The sequence below is a fragment of the Microtus ochrogaster genome, linkage group LG4, assembly GCF_000317375.1.
Source record: "Microtus ochrogaster isolate Prairie Vole_2 linkage group LG4, MicOch1.0, whole genome shotgun sequence".
Classification (NCBI taxonomy): Eukaryota; Metazoa; Chordata; class Mammalia; order Rodentia; family Cricetidae; genus Microtus; species Microtus ochrogaster.
Window position 1 is genome coordinate 23,358,307 of NC_022030.1, and position 19,658 is coordinate 23,377,964.

Consider the following 19,658-nt stretch of genomic DNA (forward strand, 5'->3'; position numbering starts at 1 on the left):
GAGGCCGGAAGAGCGTGTTGGATCCACTGAAACTGAGTTTGCACAGATACAGTTCTGAGCTGCTGTGTGGGCGTTCGGAACAGGACCCGGGTTTTCTGCAATGGCGGCTAGTGCTCTCAACTGTGGAGCCATCTCTCCAGCACCTTCATTATTTTACTACAAAGCTCAGGTCTTTCCAGATTCGTACTCCGAGCTCAGGGTCTCAAACTCAGATCGTAACCCCAAACCCTGACCTCATATGTCAGCCCAAGATCCCCCAAACCAACACTCAGAATTGAGGTCCTAACTGCCAACTCTAGCCTCAGAGCAGAACGTCACACCTCCTAACCCTAACCTCTGCCTAGGAACACAGAGCCCAAGAGCAGGGAGCTCTGGACCCCTTACCACACAATCGGACCTCAGTCTCAAAAGGCCAAATCCAAACCCTTAAGTCATGACTCTAAGTCTCCCGACCTTTCGCCGGCATGTCCAGATCCTTATGGGTTGGCCTCTGACCTCTGATCCCAAATCTCACATCCCCACTCTTTAGATCTTAAACATGGGCTAAACCACAGATTATCAACACTGCTCCCTAGTCCAGCTTCACCTCCACAGGGAAGATAAAGGAACCCTAGACTCCACACTGACTTCCAGATATTTCTGCGAGTCTTGCCTCACAGCAACCACCCTTCCTTGATCTTCCTCAGGTTTTGTGACTGGAGGTCATGTCCTCCGCCTCTTTCATGGACACATGGATGAATGTCTGACCATTTCCCCTTCGGACAGTGATGACCAGCGCAGGTCTGGCTTGGGACAAGGAGACCTTAGGGTCCAGGGGTGTGGGTGGGAAGAAAACATTGGTTGGGCACGCTGTGCTTTTTAGCTTTTTGTTGCTATAATGAAATACCTGAGACAGGTCAGGCGGTGGTAGCGCAGGCCTTTAATCCCAGGCAGAGGCAGGTGGATCTCTGTGAGTTCGAGGCCAGCCTGGTCTACAGAGTGAGTGCCAGGACAGGCTCCAAAATTACAGAGAAATCCTGTCTCAATCCCCCCCCCCAAAAAAAACACCTAACAAAATCAACTTAAGTGAAAGATTCTTTTGGCTCATGGTTGCAATCTATGATTCCTTGGCCCCGATACTTCCTGTCCTTGGTGGCACAGTATAGCACGGTGACAGTATGTGGCAGAGGCTGGTTTCACCTTATGGTATTTGAGGACACACTAAGGAAAGTGGAAGGGCCAAGATTCTAATATTTCAGTGACCTAGCTTCTTTCCACTGGGCCCCCTCCCAAGGACTCTACCTCTTCCAGTAGTCCAACAGGCTGGGGGCCAAGCCTTTCCCAGATGGGCTGTTAGCCACAGGGTTGGGGACTGGAGTCGGCCTTCCTGACCTTGTCCTCTCTTCTAACCCTAGACTTGTGTACTACGAGGGAGGGCCCGTGTGCACTCACGCCCGCTCCCTTTGGAGGCTGGAGCCACTGAGAATCAGGTGCTGTGGGGGAGAGGGTGAGGGGCTCCTTGGGGCCCGAGGGGGAAAGGGTCTTGAGGGTTATCTGAGGAAGACACTTGAAGGTTTTTGGAGGGACAACCTAGAGAGCCTGAGAGAGATTTGGGTCCTCAGGAATCCTGGAACCCTTGGGGAAGGTGGGAGGTTCCTGAGGGAGAGATGGGGGCTCTGGGTGAAAGTTTGCATCGAGAAAGCTTGAGCCAGGCCCTGGAGACAGCTAGGGAGCTCTGAGGAAGGTTCAGGAATCTACCAGAGGAGTGGAGCTGCTGAGCAGGGAGGAGAGAGTTCTAAGAAAGATTGAGGGGCCCCAGAAAAGATCTTGGGAACCCTGGAAGGGAAATGATTGAGGAGTTTCAAACCAAGACTATGATGTTAATGGCTACTATGAATGAGTCCCCTGATTCTCACTACTAGGGAGGGGTCCCCTAATTCTCCCCACTGTCACCTTCCACAGCTGGAGTGGAAGCCACCTCCGCTGGGGCCAGCCACTTCGAATCAGGCATGTGACAACAGGACGGTACCTTGCTCTCACCGAAGACCAAGGCCTTGTGGTGGTTGATGCCAGCAAGGCCCACACCAAGGCCACTTCCTTTTGCTTCCGAATCTCCAAGGTTGGTGTGTGTGTGTGTGTGTGTGTGAGCACACGCTTGCACCTGTGTATGTGTAGGGGGCGAGGTGCCCTTCCTCATCTGCAACCCCGGGTCTCACTCTCGCCTCCTGGCTGTGGACTCTTGCTTGGGGTCTCCCACAGCACCCGGCATAGGAGGCTGATGTCTGTCCCTTGTTCCTGCAGGAGAAGCTGGATGTGGCCCCCAAGAGAGATGTGGAGGGCATGGGGCCCCCTGAGATCAAGTATGGAGAGTCGCTCTGCTTTGTGCAACATGTGGCCTCAGGCCTGTGGCTCACCTATGCTGCCCCAGACCCCAAGGCCCTGAGGCTCGGAGTGCTCAAGAAGAAGGTTGGCTCCTGGAAGGGTGGGCGTGTGAGCAGGGGCTGGGCAGGGCCGGTGTTCATTACCTGGCATTTGGGAGCCTGAGATAAAAGAGGTGCATGCGTGCGTGTGTGGTGTGTGTGCGCATGCATGTGTGTGGTGTGTGTGTGTGTAGAAAGAGAGAAGAGCAGAGATAAAAACACACAGAAATTGAAAACTAGGAAGCCATCCACACAGAGAGAAAACAAATAAGGGCCAGCAAGGTGGCTCACTGAGTGAAAAGTGTTTGCTGCCAAGCTGAGGCCTTTACTTTGACCCGTAGAGCCCCATGGTGGAAGGGGGGAGCTGCTTCCTTCAGGTTTTCTTGACTACCACACTTGTGCATACACACATTCGCTACCCATAAAAATCTCCCAAATAATAACAAACTGAAAATAACATTCCTAAATTATTGGCTGGGTCTGGTGGTTCTCACCAGTTACCCTAGCGCTCAAGAGGCTGAGGTGGGTGGGGGAGGGACGACTGTGAGTTTGAGTTTGAGGTCAGCTTGGACCACATAGTGAAACCCTGTTTCAAAAGACCCAAAAGGGAAGGGCCGGGGCTGTAGCTCAGTTACACAGGGCTTGCCTAGCGTGCATGAAGCCCTAGGTTCCATCCCCAGCACCCTAAGGATCAGGTGTCAACCTTTCCTGACCTGTGCGTGTGCACATCCAGGCCATGCTGCACCAGGAAGGTCACATGGATGATGCGCTGTCACTGACCCGATGCCAGCAGGAGGAGTCCCAGGCTGCCCGCATGATATACAGCACGGCAGGCCTGTACAACCAGTTCATAAAGTAAGCCTGCCCACCGTCTCCTAGATCCCCGCACACACGTATGTACCTGAGAAATGTCACAATCCCTCTTCAGAGGTCCTTTCAGAGACCTCCGCGCATCCGACCTGAACACCCATGACCTTTGATCTTACATTCTAACTTTCACACTAGCACCAAGACTCTTGACTGGCTCTCTCCGGGCCTGACTGCTTCCAAGATCCCTTGTGTCTGCTACTCAGGAGCCCAGCCCAGCCCAGCAATGTCATTGGTTCTGTGTGACCTTGGGCCAAGGCCTTTCTACAGTTTCTGTCCTCCATAAAACCGAAGCCTGTGGGAGTCCAGCGTGGGATTGGGTGGTGCTAACAACCCTGCCTGAGAACTGTGTTCCCCACAGAGGTCTTGATAGCTTCAGTGGGAAGCCACGAGGCTCGGGGCCACCGGCTGGGTCAGCACTGCCCATCGAGGGCGTCATCTTGAGCCTACAGGACCTCATCGGCTACTTCGAGCCGCCTTCGGAGGAGCTGCAGCATGAGGAGAAGCAGACCAAGCTCCGCAGCCTGCGCAACCGACAGAGCCTCTTCCAGGAGGAGGTGAAGCCAGGCGTGGAGGGCGGGTCCCGAGGGGGCGGGCTTTGAGGGGTGTGGGGGGGCGAGGAGCCGTACTATTCTCAGTGCCTGGGATTTAAGAGGGGCGGGGTCTAGGGAGGAGCTCGAGAGAGGGCGGGACCTGTAGAATAGTGATGAGTTGGGCCTCAAGGAGGCGGGGCGGTGTTGATGGGCGGGGCCTTGAGGGAGGGCGGGAATGAGGGGGGCAGGGGGCGGTGCCATGTGAAATTGAGGGTCTGGATTAGATAACCTGAGCTGGGCTTGGTTCAGAGGCTCCACAGATGGGGCTTTCTGCTTCTGCTTCTGTGTGTAGGATCCAGACCTGGGTGAGAGGGCAGAACTAGAGTGTGGTGTAGGATCAGGGACACAGGGTGATTTTGGTACATCTGGGAGGAGATTATTGGAGTGAGGGACTTGCCATCTCTTAGAACAAGAAGGGAAGAGGTGTGGCGTGCTCACCTAAGCTGAGAAGCCTGGACTGAGGTCAGCACTCTGCCGCCTTTTCAGGCTTGGGGAATGTGTTTATTCTCAGGCATAGCCTGGCCCCGCCTCCCTGATGAGGAAGAAGGAGGATCACAGTAACAATAGCAAAACTACCACCAGGGTGGGATTAGTACAGTGTAAGCAGGGCGCTTAGAGTTCAATACAGATAGGTGGGTTCAGTGAGAGACCCTGCCTCAAAAAATAAGGTGGGGGCTGGAGCGATGACTCCGTGTTTAAGAGCAGGTACTGCTCTATCAGGACCCAAGTTCAGTGTCCAGAACCCATAGCCGGTGGCTCAAAAACACCTTAACTCCAGCTCCAGAGGGATCCGATGCCTCACACTCTCACAGTACATAGATTTAAAAATGATAAAGTAAATCTTTAGAAAAAAAAAACAGGACAGCTGAGTGTGATGATAAACACGTTTAATTCCAGTACTAGGAAGGCAGAAGCAGGAGGATCTCTGTAAATTCAAGGCCAGCCTTGTAAATGGAGACTGCTCATTCGTTCCCGGCTGCCCAGACCCGAATAATCACACAGAAACTATATTCATTGCAACACTGTTTGACCTATTAGCTCAGGCTTCTTATTAACTAACTCTTACATCTTAAATTAATTTATTTTTATTAATCTGTGCATTGCAATGAGGCTGTGGCTTACCGGTAAGATTCTGGTAATGTTCTGGTGGTCAGGTGTGTTTCTCCTTTGCCAACTACATGGCATCTCCCTGACTCCGCCTACTCTCTGTTTAGATTTCCCACCAGGCTTTATTCTGTAAGCCATTGACCCAAACAGTTTTATTCATTAGCTAATAAAAGCAAAACATATACAGCAGGGCATCCTACATCACAGCCTGGTCTACATAGCAAGTTTCAGGCCAGCCAGACCTATGTAATAAGACCCTGCCCTTAAAACAAAACAAAAAACCAAGATGACAAGTCACCATAGAAGACCCCAGAAGTTGCCAGGTGATGGTGGCACACATCTTTAATCCCAGCACTTGGGAGGCAGAGGCAGGATAATCTCTGAGTTTGACACTAGACTGGTCTACAAAGTGAGTTCCAGGACAGCCAGGGCTACACAGAAAAACTCTGTCTGGAAAACAAACAAGAAACCAAAAACAAAAACAAAAACCTCTTGAAGTTGACCTCTAGTCTCCACAGGAGCAAGAATGCACACCTGCACACAAACAAACACATATCACACACACACACACACACACACACACACACACGCAGTCTCAAAATGCAAACAAAATTAATGACTTTCAGGTACCATCTGGAACTCTCTTTTTTTCTTCCCTCAATACAGAGTTTCTCTGTGTTGATCTGTGCCTCTGCCTCCTAAGTGCTGGGTTTAAAGGTGTGAGCCACCACCACCTGGCTCTATTTCTAATTTTTAAGCACAGGAAAGATAAGTTTCATTCAGGTGTTAATATGATGCTGTCAGTTGTGAATTTAATATTTCTCAACAAAACACTATATCATGAATGTGTTTCTTTTTCTAGAAACATGAATAAAGCAAGGTCATACTCTAACTCATTGATAAAAATATTGTATTCAGAAGCTGAGCACAACAGCTCATGCCCATAGTTTCCACTATGTGGGAAGGTAAAGAAAGCCATTTGAGCCCAGGAGTTTGGGGCTAGCCTGGGCCACATAGTAAATATATTCTCTCTCTTTCTCCTGCTCTTGGCTGACCACAGGATGCCCTGTTCCTTCTGCTCTCACATCCCAGTTACTGGACAAGTGTGCACCATGTTCACCTTATGTGGTGCTGGGGACCAACCACATCCACACTAAACTCACATTATCAACTGAGCTACATCTCCAGCTACGACTCCATCTTTTTTAGTTTGGTTGTTCGAGACATAGCCCAGGCTGTGCTGAAACTCACTCTGTAGATCAGGCTGACTTCAAACTCACAGAGATCCGCCTACCTCTGTCTCCCAAGTGCTGGGATTAAAGGTGTGCACCTCCACTGCTGGTCTCATGACTCCATATTTTAAAAATTAAAAAAATAGCCGGTGGTCTACAAGAGCTAGTTCCAGGACAGGCACCAAAGCTACAGAGAAACCCTGTCTGGAAAAACAAACAAAAAAAATTAAAAAATAATTTATTTTCTCTTCATTGGTGTTTTACCTGCATGTGTGTCTGTGTCAGAAACCCAGGAGCTAAAGTTATAGACAGGTGTGAACACCCATGTTGGTGCTGGGAATTGAACCTGGGTCTTCTGGAAGAGCAACCAGTTCTCATAACCATTGACCCATCTCTCCAGCCCCGAAAATAAACACTTTAAGGCAGGGGTGGTGACTCTCCGGGATTTGGGAGGCAGAGATAGAGGAATTGCCACAAGTTCAAATCCAGCCTGCCCCACATAGGAAGTACCAAGTCCAACCTGGTTTACACAAAAAGATTCTGTTTCAAAAAAGATTATAATGAGTGAGGTGTGGCAGCTCACACCTGTGACACCAGTACTGGGAAGGCTGACATGTGAGGATTGCCACCAATTCCTGGAGAGCCTGAACTACAGGATGAAGCCATTTCAAATAGATAAACAAAACTACATCTATCCAGGCATTCCCATGCCTCCCCTGATCCAGGCATTCCCATGCCTCCCCTGATCCAGGCATTCCCATGCCTCCCCTGCACTTTTGCCATGAGTGGTGATTCAGTTGTTGATAAGTCATTGTTCATATGATTTTACAGACCACTGCCGTGAGTAATGAGAATTAATTGTCTATGCTTTACTTACTTTTCTGCGTGTGTGTTAGAATTCACCAAAGGACCGAAGAGAGAGTTCAGCCAGTTAAAGCGCATGAGAAACTGAGTTAGGTTCTTAGAACCCACCTGATAAAAATGCCAGGCATGGTGGTAGGTCCTTGTAGTCCCAGCCCTGGGGAGGCAGAGATAGGCAGATCCCCAAGGCTTGACGGCCAGCCAGTGTAGCCTCATTGGTGACCTTCAGACAAATGAGAAACCCTGTCTCAAAGGAGGTAGAAGTTGTTTTTTGGCCTCCATGAACACACAGAGATGCATACATATTCATGGTCATCTACACACACACACGCACATACACACACAGAGAACACATTCACACACACACACACACTACTCAGAATAGGGACCAGAGAGATGGCTGTCTTTCAGAGGACTTGGGTTCAGTTCCTAGCACCTACACAGCAGATTACAGCTCTCTGTAACTCCAGTTCCAGGGGATCCAATTTCCTCTTCTGACTTCTGCAGGCACCAGGCATAGACATGGAACACACACATACAATAGGCAAACCATTTATACACTATATAAACTTATAAAATTCAGAAGAGCTGGGCATGTTGGTGCACACCTTTAACATAAGAATCCTGATGATAGAGGCAGGTGGGTCTGTATAAGTTTGAGGTCAATTTGGTGAGTTCCAGGCCAGCCAAAGCTACAAAATGAGATCCTGTCTCCAAAAAATAAAAATAAATCACAGTAAAGAAAAAAAAACAACAACAACCATGAGCTGGAGAGCTGGCTCAGCGGTTAGGAGCATTGCCTGCTCTTCCAAAGTTCCTGAGTTCAATTCCCAGCAACCACATGGTGGCTCACAACCATCTGTAATGAGGTCTGGTGCCCTCTTCTGGCCTGCAGGCATACACACAAACAGAATATTGTATACATAATAAATAAATAAATAAATAAATAAATAAATAAATAAATAAATAAATAAATGAAAAAAAGCATTAAAATGTCAGAGGGGAGAGAGTGAAAAAAAAATCTCTTATGGTAGGTGGTAAAAGTGAACTGGTCCAAACTGGAACCAAGAGTGGGGTGTCTGGAACCAAGTAAAATGGAGAAAAATGCTGTAGATCATGGAAGCACAAATTCAGTCTTAATATTAGTAAGGGCATATAATATTGGAGACTGAGGCACAGAGCCCAGGAACAGGTTTGATGAGTCAGGAAGGAGAGGGTGTTAAGACTGAATGGGGACACGGAACTGAAGAAGCTGGGTCACGACGGACGGGCGGTGGTGGCGCACACCTTTAATCCCTGCACTCGGGAGGGAGAGACAAGTGGATCTCTGTGAGTTTGAGGCCAGTCTGGTCTACAGAGTGAGTTTCAGGATAGGATCCAAAGCTACAGAGAAATCCTGTCTCAAAAAACCAAACCAACCAACCAATCAAACAAACAAGCAAAGAAACTGGGTTACCTCTGGAAACATAACCATTACCTAGTGCAGGAATATGATGTAGTAAGTCTAGAAAAGACAAAGTGTGGGTCTGGAACTCCTGCTGTGACCCCTTCGTTTCTTCCCCCCCCCAGGGGATGCTCTCCCTGGTCCTGAATTGCATTGACCGCCTCAACGTCTACACCACTGCTGCCCACTTTGCCGAATTTGCGGGGGAGGAGGCAGCTGAATCTTGGAAAGAGATTGTGAACCTGCTCTATGAACTCCTAGGTGAGATTGTGAACCTGCTCTGTGAACTCCTAGGTGAGGGGACTCAGAGCTGACTCCCCCAGGAGCACCCCGAACCCTGTTCTAACAGATCTCCCCCTCGTGCCCCCTACAGCCTCTCTGATCCGTGGCAATCGCACCAACTGTGCCCTCTTCTCCACAAACTTGGATTGGCTGGTTAGCAAGCTGGATCGCCTGGAGGCCTCATCTGGTAGGAGAACCCAGGAGAGGGGGATGGGAAGGGTGGGGAGGAAAGGCCATTCCCCCTCACCTCTCCCGTGGGTGCCTGGCAGGCATACTGGAGGTGCTGTACTGTGTCCTGATTGAGAGTCCCGAGGTTCTGAACATCATCCAGGAGAACCACATCAAGTCCATCATCTCCCTCCTGGACAAACATGGGAGGAACCACAAGGTGGGTCCTTCAGCCCTGACCTCTCCCCTGCGGCCCAGGACTCCTTCCTTTAACCTCGTCTTTTACTGAACTTTGTAATGCACTTCCATCCCAAGCCGAGGCTCTGAAATTCGTGGGCCACAGATCTACTTAGGTGAATCTCTGAAATTCACACTTTACAGTCACTGTGGGTGGCAGATCCACTTTACAGTTTGCTACAGGCCCTGTCAGTGCCTGCTGTACAATTTCAAACCAGTTCGTACCTTTACATCCCCCACCTGGCCCATAAAGACCAAAGTTTAGAGCCCCTGCTAATCCAGAATCTCACCTTGACTCCTGAGGCTGGTTGATCTTCCACTCTGCCCTTTGACCCCTTCCTTCACTACCCCTGTCTCTAATTTCTTGCACTTAACGATGCCTTATCCCAACCCACGAGGACCACACCAGCCTCCTGCCCCACCTTCCTCTTTGATCTTCGATCTTCCTCTCCTTACCCTCTCAAGCAGGACCTCCATATTCTAGCTGGAGCTATCGTACACTAGCCTTGCCTTCTGCCTTTCTTCTGCGGTCTTCCCGAGCCTCCCCACTCTGGTCCCCTCCCTCTCCTTTTTAATTTTCAGTTTTCCGACAGGGTCTCACTCACTGTGTGCCCTGGCTGTCCAGGAACTCACTGTGTAGACCAGGCTGGCCTCGAACTCACGGAGATCTACTTGTCTGTGCCTCACCATGTGCGCCACCATGCCCGGCTAGCCTCACTCTCCTTGACCTCTGAACTTGACTTCCAGGTCCTGGATGTGCTGTGCTCACTGTGTGTGTGCAATGGCGTGGCCGTGCGCTCCAACCAAGATCTCATTACTGAGAACTTGCTCCCGGGCCGAGAACTTCTCCTGCAGACAAACCTCATCAACTATGTCACCAGGTGGGTCTCTTAACCTTAGCCTTGACCCCCAGTCCTGACTGCAGGCTCGAACCCAGGTCCTCTGCCGGAGCAGCCAGTGTTCTTAGCTATCACTGCAGTCCCTCTATCCTTTGAGTCTCTCTGTCTCTCTTTCCTTCCCCACATCTGGGTCTCCTCTCCGTCTCTCCTGCAGCATCCGCCCCAACATCTTTGTGGGCCGAGCAGAGGGCTCCACGCAGTACGGCAAATGGTACTTTGAGGTGATGGTGGACGAGGTGGCTCCATTTCTGACAGCGCAGGCCACTCACCTGCGGGTGGGCTGGGCCCTCAGCGAGGGCTACAGCCCTTACCCTGGAGGCGGCGAGGGCTGGGGCGGCAATGGGGTTGGTGATGACCTCTATTCCTACGGCTTTGACGGGCTGCATCTCTGGACAGGTATCTATACCTCCTAGGGGATTCTCATACCCGATCACTAGCCCCGGAATTCCCAAGATCCTGGTGACACACCTTGGGGTTTAAGGGCCTGCATGGTCTACAGAGCAAATTCCAGGACAGCCAGGGCTGTTTGTCTCAAAAACCCAACAACAACAACAACAACAACAATAGAAATAATAAAAAGAGTCCTGGCTTCCAGAAGAGAAAAGCTTTTGACCCCTAGCCTCTCATTTGACCCTAACCCTAGAACTTTCAGAATTCTGACCTTTACCTGTTTCCTCTTAGCCCCAAAATTCTGACCCCACAGGGGCAATCCCAGGAGACTGCCCTGATTTATGACATCTGACCTTTGATTTATGATCTCAATGTTTCCAGAATTCGAACTCTGGGAAGACTAACATCGTATATGTCCTAGGAACCCTGACATCAGCTCTTAATTTTAGGACTACCCACGAGCACATTTGCTCCTACAGATTCTAAAACCAAGTCCCCACAGGACCCCTTAACAGCCACCCCATGTCCCAGCAAAACTGCTTTCATGGAACCTTCGACCCTTGACCCTTTTCTGATGACTGGTTGTAGGGCATGTGGCACGCCCCGTGACTTCTCCAGGACAGCACCTGCTGGCCCCGGAGGATGTGGTCAGCTGCTGCCTGGACCTCAGTGTGCCGTCCATCTCCTTCCGTATCAATGGCTGCCCCGTGCAGGGCGTCTTCGAATCCTTCAACCTGGACGGGCTGTTCTTCCCTGTCGTGAGCTTCTCAGCTGGCATCAAGTGAGAACCCGGCCCTGTCCCCCGGTGCGGCCCAGCACTGGGAACGCACTTTACTTGGCTTCTCCAATCAAAAGGCAGGGACAGAGCAGCCAGCTTCGTGACTGAATGGTGGTCAGAACCCCTACATGAAGGTCTCCGTGACCTCAGTGTGACCCCAGTGATCTTCGATTCTCGTATCCCCCCCAGGGACCTCCAAGTAACCCTAGAATTTCACAATAACTTTTTAAAAAATATTTATTTATTAATTATGTATACAATATTTTGTCTGTGTGTATGTCTGTAGGCCAGAAGAGGGCACCAGACCATCTACAGATGGTTGTGAGCCACCATGTGGTTGCTGGGAATTGAACTCAGGACCTTTGGAAGAACAGGCAATGCTCTTAACCACTGAGCCATCTCTCCAGCCCCCTCACAATAACTTTATAAAGACTCCAGATTGTCACGGTGACGTCTCAATGACCCTGGGCCCTTCTAGTAACCCCCCAATGACCTCAGACTCTTCCAGTGACTTTAGGATTTGATCGTGGTCTAAGATCCTGTTTGACATCCCATTGGCCTCAGAGTGCCAGCAATGGACTAATAAGCTCAGACTTGCCCAGTGGCTCCCCCATCACCACATACTCCAAAGAACCTTCACAGACCCAGAACTTTCCAGGCACCCTCAGCTCTCTGAATTCCCAGTCAATGGGAATCCTGTTTATTTTGTAATCATGGTGGAATTTAAATGACTCCTAAACAACCTCTGTGGTCCTAGGGAGACCCAAGATGGCTCAGGGCCTGCACATTCTCCTACAGCGCTCCGCTGACCCCAGTGTTGCTCCCACATTCCTCACTAACTGCAAGCTCTCCCCTTCGTCCCCCCCATGATGCCCGTTCTCCTCTCCCAGAGTGCGATTCCTCCTTGGTGGCCGCCATGGTGAGTTCAAGTTCCTGCCCCCACCCGGCTATGCTCCATGCCATGAAGCTGTGCTCCCTCGGGAGCGACTCCATCTCCAACCCATCAAAGAGTACCGTCGGGAAGGACCCCGGGGACCCCACCTGGTGGGCCCCAGTCGCTGCCTCTCACACTTGGACTTTGTGCCCTGCCCTGTGGACACCATCCAGGTATGGCCTGCTCTGCAAGGGTATTCTTTCTTCTAGACACTCATTTAAAGAATTATTTATTTGACTGGGCTGTGGTGGCCACCAGGACTTTAATCCCAGCACTCAGGAGGCAGAGGCAGGCAGATCTCTGTGAGTTTGAGGCCAGCCTGTCTACAAGAGCTAGTTCCAGGACAGGCTCCAAAGTTACAGAGAAACCCTGTCTCGAAAAACCAAATATGTGTATGTGTATATATATGCGCGTGTGTGTGTGTGTGTGTGTGTATTTGTTTTAGGTTTCTATTATTGTAATAAAACACTAACTGAAAGCAACTTGGGAAGGAAAGAGTTTATTTTAGCTTACACTTCTACACTATAGTCCCTCAGTGAGGGAAGTCAGGGCAAGACTTCAAGGCAAGAACTTGGAGGCAGGAACTCAGTGGTAAAGCCACGACCTAGAATCCCCCAGTGAGGAACTGGGGTGTGGCTCAGTGGTAGAGCCCCTGCCTAGAATCCCCCAGTGAGGGTCTGGGGCATGGCTCAGTGGTAGAGCCCCTGCCTAGAATCCCCCAGTGAAGGGCTGGGGGTGTGAGGGGCTGGGGGGTGTGAGGGGCTGGGGGTGTGAGGGGCTGGGGGTGTGGCTCATCAGTATAGAGTAACTGCCTGGTGTCTGAAGCACTGGGTTTCAGTCTCACCAGTGTGTGTAGAACTCTTGATAAGATTCTCATCACTGTCTTTATAGAGAGAAGGAAATAGCTGCTCATTCCGCAGTGTTTTCTGGCTGATCTGACTCTAGCTCTGGCTGGGTGGTACTGGAAGTTCAATGGACTGGAGCAGCCCAAACTCTGTCTTCAAGGGGTTCCCCATGCACAGGGGCACATGGCTGTCCCCAGGTGCCTGTTATCTTTGATGGTGGTACATCCTTGCTCCTCTGGACATTACTTTTCTAATCGAGGCGTGGCACGGGAACGGGGCTTTGGAGTAGCACTGCTGGGGGAAGAGTGAGCTAGGACTCACATTATTGGGAAAAGAGGTCCCAGTGGAGGTGCAATAGGAGCTCACAAATGTCCCCCTACCCCCAGATCGTCTTGCCTCCTCACCTGGAGCGGATTCGGGAGAAGCTGGCGGAGAACATTCATGAACTCTGGGCACTGACCCGCATTGAACAGGGATGGACCTATGGTCCGGTGAGCCTAGCCCCTGAGAGGGACAAGCGAGAGTGGTCGGGAGGATCAGTCCCTGGGACCTGAGGGTACCAAGGAGTCTTTGGACTGCAAGTGTCAGAAGATCAATGGGGCAGCATCTAGGAGCAGGGGGATGAAGGGGAGCCCAAAGATTGACCCCGGTGTTTCTCTAGGTTCGAGATGACAACAAGAGGCTGCATCCATGCCTTGTGGATTTCCACAGCTTACCAGAACCCGAGCGGAATTACAACTTACAGATGTCAGGGGAGACGCTCAAGTGAGAGGGCTCAGGGGAGACGCTCAAGTGAGAGGGCTCAGGGGAGCAGAATGTGGGAATGACTGATGGCCAGGAGGGGACATGGACCCAGGGGGCCTGGGGTGTGGGTCAGTGGTGGGGTGCTTGCCTGGAATCCACCAGTGCAGGGCTGGGGCTGTGCTCTTTTGGCATGCATATGGTCCTGGAATACATTTGTGGTACAGCCTAAATACATAACAAAAAATATGAGGGGGCTGGAGCGATGCTCAGTTAGTAGAGGGTTTGCGACACAAGCATGAGGCCCTGAGCTTAGATCTCCCATATAAAAAGCCACGAGTGGTACCAGTCCTGGGGAGGAGCCTGGCAGCTCAATGACCAGCCTGTGGACCCTGTCTAAGTGAGAGATCTTGACTCAAAAAGTAAGGTAGAGAATGGGTGGAAGACATCTGACATCGACCTGTGGCCTCTACACACACACACGTGTACACATACGTGCTCATGCAAAGGTGTGCACCGACGGGATCACAGAGAAGGGAAGGAGAAAGGCAGGTGGGGTGATGTGTGGTCCATCGTCCCAGATCCTTGAGAGGCTGAGCCTTGAGGATGTAGACTAGCCCGGTGACTCTGTAAGACACTCGCACAAGCAGTGGGAGGGGAGGCGGGAAGACACAGCGAAGGACAGATAGACATGGAAAGGGACAGAGAAAGACGCAGTCAGGAAAATCTGACTCTAGCCAAAGAGATGCAGAGATGAAGAAATGCAGGGAGACAGAAGACAGTGAGACCCAAAGAGAGGGAATTCAGTCACCACAGCAGTCAAAGAAAGACCCAGAGAGAGACAGGAGATGGGGCAGGAGGCTCTGTGGGCTGTGACCTTTCGTTCATTCCCCTGCTCAGGACTCTGCTGGCCCTGGGCTGCCATGTGGGCATGGCTGACGAGAAGGCTGAAGACAACCTGAAGAAGACAAAACTCCCCAAGACGTGAGTGTGGGTGGGCCTGTCTGGGGAAAGGATTCACGGGGAGGTCTAAAGAGACCACAGAGCCATGTGGTGGGCTAAGGTCATAGGGTTCAAGGGTTAGGGTGCAGTCTGTAGGGTCAGGGGTCAGGGTCAGAAGTAAGTTGAGGATGAAAAATTAGGAGTTCCAGAAAGAGACTGAACCAGGAAGGCAGGGTCAGGAGCGGACCTGAGAAATCTAAGGTGGAGTCCAAGGTCGGAGGTGGAAGGCAAGAGCCTGAGGTTGCTGGAACTATGAGTAGTCAGTCCTGGGATGGTGAGTGAAAGAATAGAAATCCTGAGTTCAAAGGTCAAAGATTTCAAAGCCAGGTGTTTAAGAGTGATTGGTCAGGCTGGGTGGTGGTGGTGGACGCCTTTAATCCCAGCACTCAGGAGGCAGAGGCAGGCGGATCTCTGTGAGTTTGAGGCCAGCCTAGACTACAAGAGCTAGTTTCAGACCATGAGGGCTGTTACACAAAGGAACCCTGTCTTGAAAAACAAAATGAAACCAAAACAAAACAAGTGATTGTTAAGAGTAAGAAACCCCAGAGCTAGATGTGAGAAGTCACAAGGTGTGGTATCAGAGTCAAAGGAAAAATTCCCAAATCTGGGTGCCATGGTGAACACTTACCATCCCAGATTTCTGGGCTGAGACAGAGCATCTGTGAGTTTGGGGTCATCTGGTCTATATAGTGAGACCCCGTCTTCAAAAAGAAACCACAGACCCCCAAAAGGAGCAAAGATAAAACTCCCTGTGTCAAGATAAAGAAATCTTGCTGGTTCAGAGCGCTGGGTGCTCCTCCAGAGGACCCAGGTTCAGTTCCCAGCATCCACATGGAGGTTCACAGATACCTGTAACTCCTGCTCTATGGGAGCGGATATCCTCTTTGGGCTTCAGACACTCACACACATACACATCAATTTTTTAAAAAGTACATTAAATTTTAGAAAGTGAAGGGGGTCGTGGAGGCCAGTAGTGCCAAGCCCCATAGGTAAGGGCTCTTGCCATCAAGCCTGATGACCTGAGTTCAATCACAGAAAGGAGGAAGGAGAAAACTGACTCCACAGTCGTGACCTCCAAGTGCTGTATGGTGTACTCAATCCCCACCCCACACATATGAACACACAATAAACAAAAAGGCTAAAGATCTTAGGCTCCCGGGACAGGCCAAGATTCCACAGCCAGCCCAGTGCGGGTGGTGCACACCTTCAATTCCTGTACTCAGGAAGCAGATCTGTGAGTTCAAAGCCAGCCTGGTCTACACAGTGAGCCCCAGGCTAGCCAGGCCTACACAGTGGACTCTCTTATCTGCAGGTATATGATGTGCAATGGGTACAAACCTGCACCGCTAGACCTGAGCCACGTGAGGCTGACTCCTGCACAGACAACCCTGGTGGATCGGCTGGCAGAGAATGGGCACAACGTGTGGGCAAGAGACCGTGTGGCACAGGGGTGGAGCTATAGCGCTGTGCAGGACATCCCTGCACGCAGAAACCCGCGCCTTGTGCCCTACCGCCTGCTGGATGAAGCCACCAAACGCAGCAATCGGGACAGTCTCTGCCAGGCTGTGCGCACCCTGCTGGGCTATGGCTACAACATTGAGCCACCTGACCAGGAGTCCAGTGAGTGCTGACCTCTGTCTCCACCTCTGCGCTTCCCTTGACCTTGAACCCTGACCCTTGATCTCTGATCCAGTCAGCCGCAAGTGGTTGACATTTCCAATCTTTAACACTGAGTGGCCTGATCAGAAGGTTGATAAGCACTGACCCTTGCCCTCAGTTGTGACCCTTACCCATCATCCTTATCTTGACCCCAGTCTGACCACTGACCTTGATCTGACTCAGTGTATGTGTGGGCCAGGACCACAGTGGTGAGCTGTGGGACCACGCCATGTGCCCAGTGAGTGCTGACCTCCACATTTGACCTTTAACCCCAGTCCCTGCATATACCTATATAACATGAAGCCACTCAAACAAGGGACCAAGGGCTGCCTTTCTAAGCCCTAGCCATAACTCAGTCTTTCACCAATTCCAAGCCAAGCCTTGACCCTAAGACTGACCGTTGTCCCCAATCTCTCCCTCCCTCTCCCTCTTTTCTGCACACTTTGTTAGTTTGTCTTCTGAGGAAGGGTCTCAATAACTGAAGTTAGCCTGGTACTCATTACATAATCCAGGCTAGTCTCTTGCCTCAGCCCCCCTGTACTGGAATTATAGGTGTGCCTGGCTGTGATTATAATAATTTTCAAGAAGGTGTCTCGTGTAGCCCAGGCAGGTCAGGTGAGCTTCCAACAGGTACAGCTGAGGTTGGCCTTGAGCTCCAGATCTTCCTTGTAACCCTTTATTTGTTTATTTTAGGGGACAATTTTTTTATTGTTTTTTTTCTCCTTCCCTTTCTCTTTCTGTTTTGAAATAGGGTCTCACTATGCAGCTCTGGTTGGCCTTGAACTCACAGAGATGCTCTTGCCTCTCTGTCTTCTGAGTGCTGGAAGTGAAAGCATGGGCCACCATGCCCAGCATAGTTTGGCTTTATTCTTGAGAATTTCATACATGTATGTAAGGAAAAGATCCACCCTCACTGTCCCCTCCAGCACCCCTAACGCCCCCAATATGCTCCTCCTCCCAACTCCGTGTCCTCTTTTATTTTCTTGACAAGTCCAAGTCCGCTGAGTGCTGCTCACGTATGTACAGGTGTGGACCCTGTGGAGTGTGGGAAATCTGTCAGGAGCCACACTTCAAAACACTGATGCTGGGCATGGTGGCTTTACTCCCAGCACCAGGGAGTTAGAGACTGATGAGATTTGTGAGTTCAAGGCCAGCCTGGTCTTTATAGGAAGTTACAGGCCAGCTAGAGCTACACAATGAGACCTTGTCTCAAAACAAAACAAAAACCCCGAGACTGTGAAGGCCCTCAGTTTTTCCGGTCTCTCCTCTCTTTCGACATCTAACCCTAACCCTACTCTAATCCACTTCCTGTCCAGCCTCTTCACCTCTGCCTTGCCTCCTCTGTAGGTCAGGTGGACAGCCAGTCTCGTGGGGATCGGGCCCGCATCTTCCGGGCAGAGAAGTCCTATGCAGTCCAGAGCGGCCGCTGGTACTTTGAGTTTGAAGCAGTCACCACAGGAGAGATGCGAGTGGGCTGGGCAAGGCCCGAGCTGCGACCCGACGTAGAGCTGGGAGCTGACGATTTGGCCTATGTCTTCAATGGGCACCGAGTGGGTACCTCCCTGGGCTCCATTATGTCAGTCCGTGGTTTCTCCTAGTTACGCTTTCTCGTTTTGTCCAGTGGTACCTCACTGTTCTTTGATCCATCCATGCATGTATCATACTGTTTATCCACAAATCCACCCACTCACCCTGTCTCCCATCCATACTATTCACCATCATCCATCTGTGCCTTCTTCTTTTTTTTTTTTTGGCAGGGTCTTTCTGCGTAGTGTTAGCTTGTCCTGGAACTCACTACATAAACCAAGCTGACTTTGAACTCACAGAGTTCTATCTACTGCTTCCCAAGTGCTGGGATTAAAAGCATGCACCCCCATGCTCAGGTTTTTTTTTAATACAGGATCTTGACATTCACCCTTGAAACTTGCTGTTTTCCCTCAAACTCATAATTCTCCTGCCTCCGGCTCCTGAGTACTGGTATTACAGGCACGAATCACTGTGTCCAGCAGCATTCATCTTTCTGTCTATCCCTCCGTCCATCTGCCCATCCGTTTATCCATCCACTCCATCTTCCTACCCATTTACTTATGTGTGCATCTCCTCGCGTTTCTTTCTTCCTTCATCCCCCAGTCTCTCCATTCTCCTATCCCCTTTCCCATCCAGCCCTGTACCAAGCTTCTCCATCCATACCATTATCTCTTGGTTCCGGGAACCTATGGGTGTGTGTGTGTGGAGGTTTTGCATAGGCCCAGTTTTCTTTCTGTGCCTTCGCTTTATATGCATCCCAAGCCCTGCAGTGCCACCTTGGTGGTCTGCATGCCCCTGCCATGGGCACAGCACAGGAAGCAGGCAGAGGAATGGGGTAGAGACTAGAGACAGGTTCCTGGATGCAAATGTGGGAAGATGGGGTTCTGTGGATGACCTTCTGCGTGTGTCTCCCGGCTTCCTCTGTCTCCCTTTCTCTGTGTGTCTCCGCATTGTGTGTTCCTGCTCTCTCCTCATAGGGCCAGCGCTGGCATTTGGGCAGTGAGCCATTCGGACGCCCGTGGCAGCCAGGAGATGTTGTTGGCTGCATGATTGATCTCACGGAGAACACCATTATCTTCACCCTCAACGGCGAAGTCCTTATGTCCGACTCAGGCTCAGAAACAGCCTTCCGTGACATTGAAATTGGAGACGGTGAGAGCTGAGGCCCCTTTGGTTCTCCCATCTCCCACAGTGCCTCCTTCCCATGGATGCCCACTAACCCCACTTCTGTCCCTTTCCCTCAGGCTTCCTGCCCGTCTGCAGCTTGGGGCCTGGTCAGGTGGGCCACCTGAACCTGGGCCAGGATGTGAGCTCCCTGCGGTTTTTTGCCATCTGTGGCCTCCAGGAAGGCTTCGAGCCCTTTGCCATTAACATGCAACGCCCAGTGACCACCTGGTTTAGCAAGAGCCTTCCTCAGTTTGAGCCTGTACCCCTCGAGCACCCCCACTATGAGGTAAGAACTGGTCCCCATTCGCATGATGATGATGATGATGATTCTGTGCTGCTGAAGCTCCAACACAGGGCATGGTGCATGCTAGATGACTTCTTTTTTATCTTTTGTGGTGGTTTTAGGGATTGAACCTAGAGCCTTGCACATGCTAGGCAGGGGCTCTACCACTGAGCCACACCCCAGCCCCTCACTGGGGGATTCTAGGCAGGGGCTCTACCACTGAGCCACACCCCAGCCCCTCAC

The 19,658-nt window shown here is 51.0% G+C and overlaps 1 protein-coding gene across 1 annotated transcript in view; it reads left to right on the forward strand.

Annotated features, from left to right (window-relative positions):
* LOC102002033 (ryanodine receptor 1-like) overlaps positions 1 to 19,658 on the forward strand; it is a 32,022-nt gene that overhangs the window by 11,824 nt on the left and 540 nt on the right. The window contains exons 8-27 of the mRNA XM_005361317.2: positions 687 to 780; positions 1,395 to 1,469; positions 1,942 to 2,098; positions 2,281 to 2,445; positions 3,133 to 3,254; positions 3,628 to 3,823; positions 8,629 to 8,764; positions 8,877 to 8,972; positions 9,055 to 9,173; positions 9,938 to 10,071; positions 10,244 to 10,485; positions 11,068 to 11,260; positions 12,148 to 12,364; positions 13,423 to 13,527; positions 13,698 to 13,801; positions 14,678 to 14,761; positions 16,092 to 16,399; positions 17,786 to 17,988; positions 18,943 to 19,117; positions 19,210 to 19,418. Of these exons, the coding sequence (XP_005361374.2) occupies positions 687 to 780; positions 1,395 to 1,469; positions 1,942 to 2,098; positions 2,281 to 2,445; positions 3,133 to 3,254; positions 3,628 to 3,823; positions 8,629 to 8,764; positions 8,877 to 8,972; positions 9,055 to 9,173; positions 9,938 to 10,071; positions 10,244 to 10,485; positions 11,068 to 11,260; positions 12,148 to 12,364; positions 13,423 to 13,527; positions 13,698 to 13,801; positions 14,678 to 14,761; positions 16,092 to 16,399; positions 17,786 to 17,988; positions 18,943 to 19,117; positions 19,210 to 19,418 (3,134 nt within the window). The remainder of the gene's footprint in view (positions 1 to 686; positions 781 to 1,394; positions 1,470 to 1,941; positions 2,099 to 2,280; positions 2,446 to 3,132; positions 3,255 to 3,627; positions 3,824 to 8,628; positions 8,765 to 8,876; positions 8,973 to 9,054; positions 9,174 to 9,937; positions 10,072 to 10,243; positions 10,486 to 11,067; positions 11,261 to 12,147; positions 12,365 to 13,422; positions 13,528 to 13,697; positions 13,802 to 14,677; positions 14,762 to 16,091; positions 16,400 to 17,785; positions 17,989 to 18,942; positions 19,118 to 19,209; positions 19,419 to 19,658) is intronic.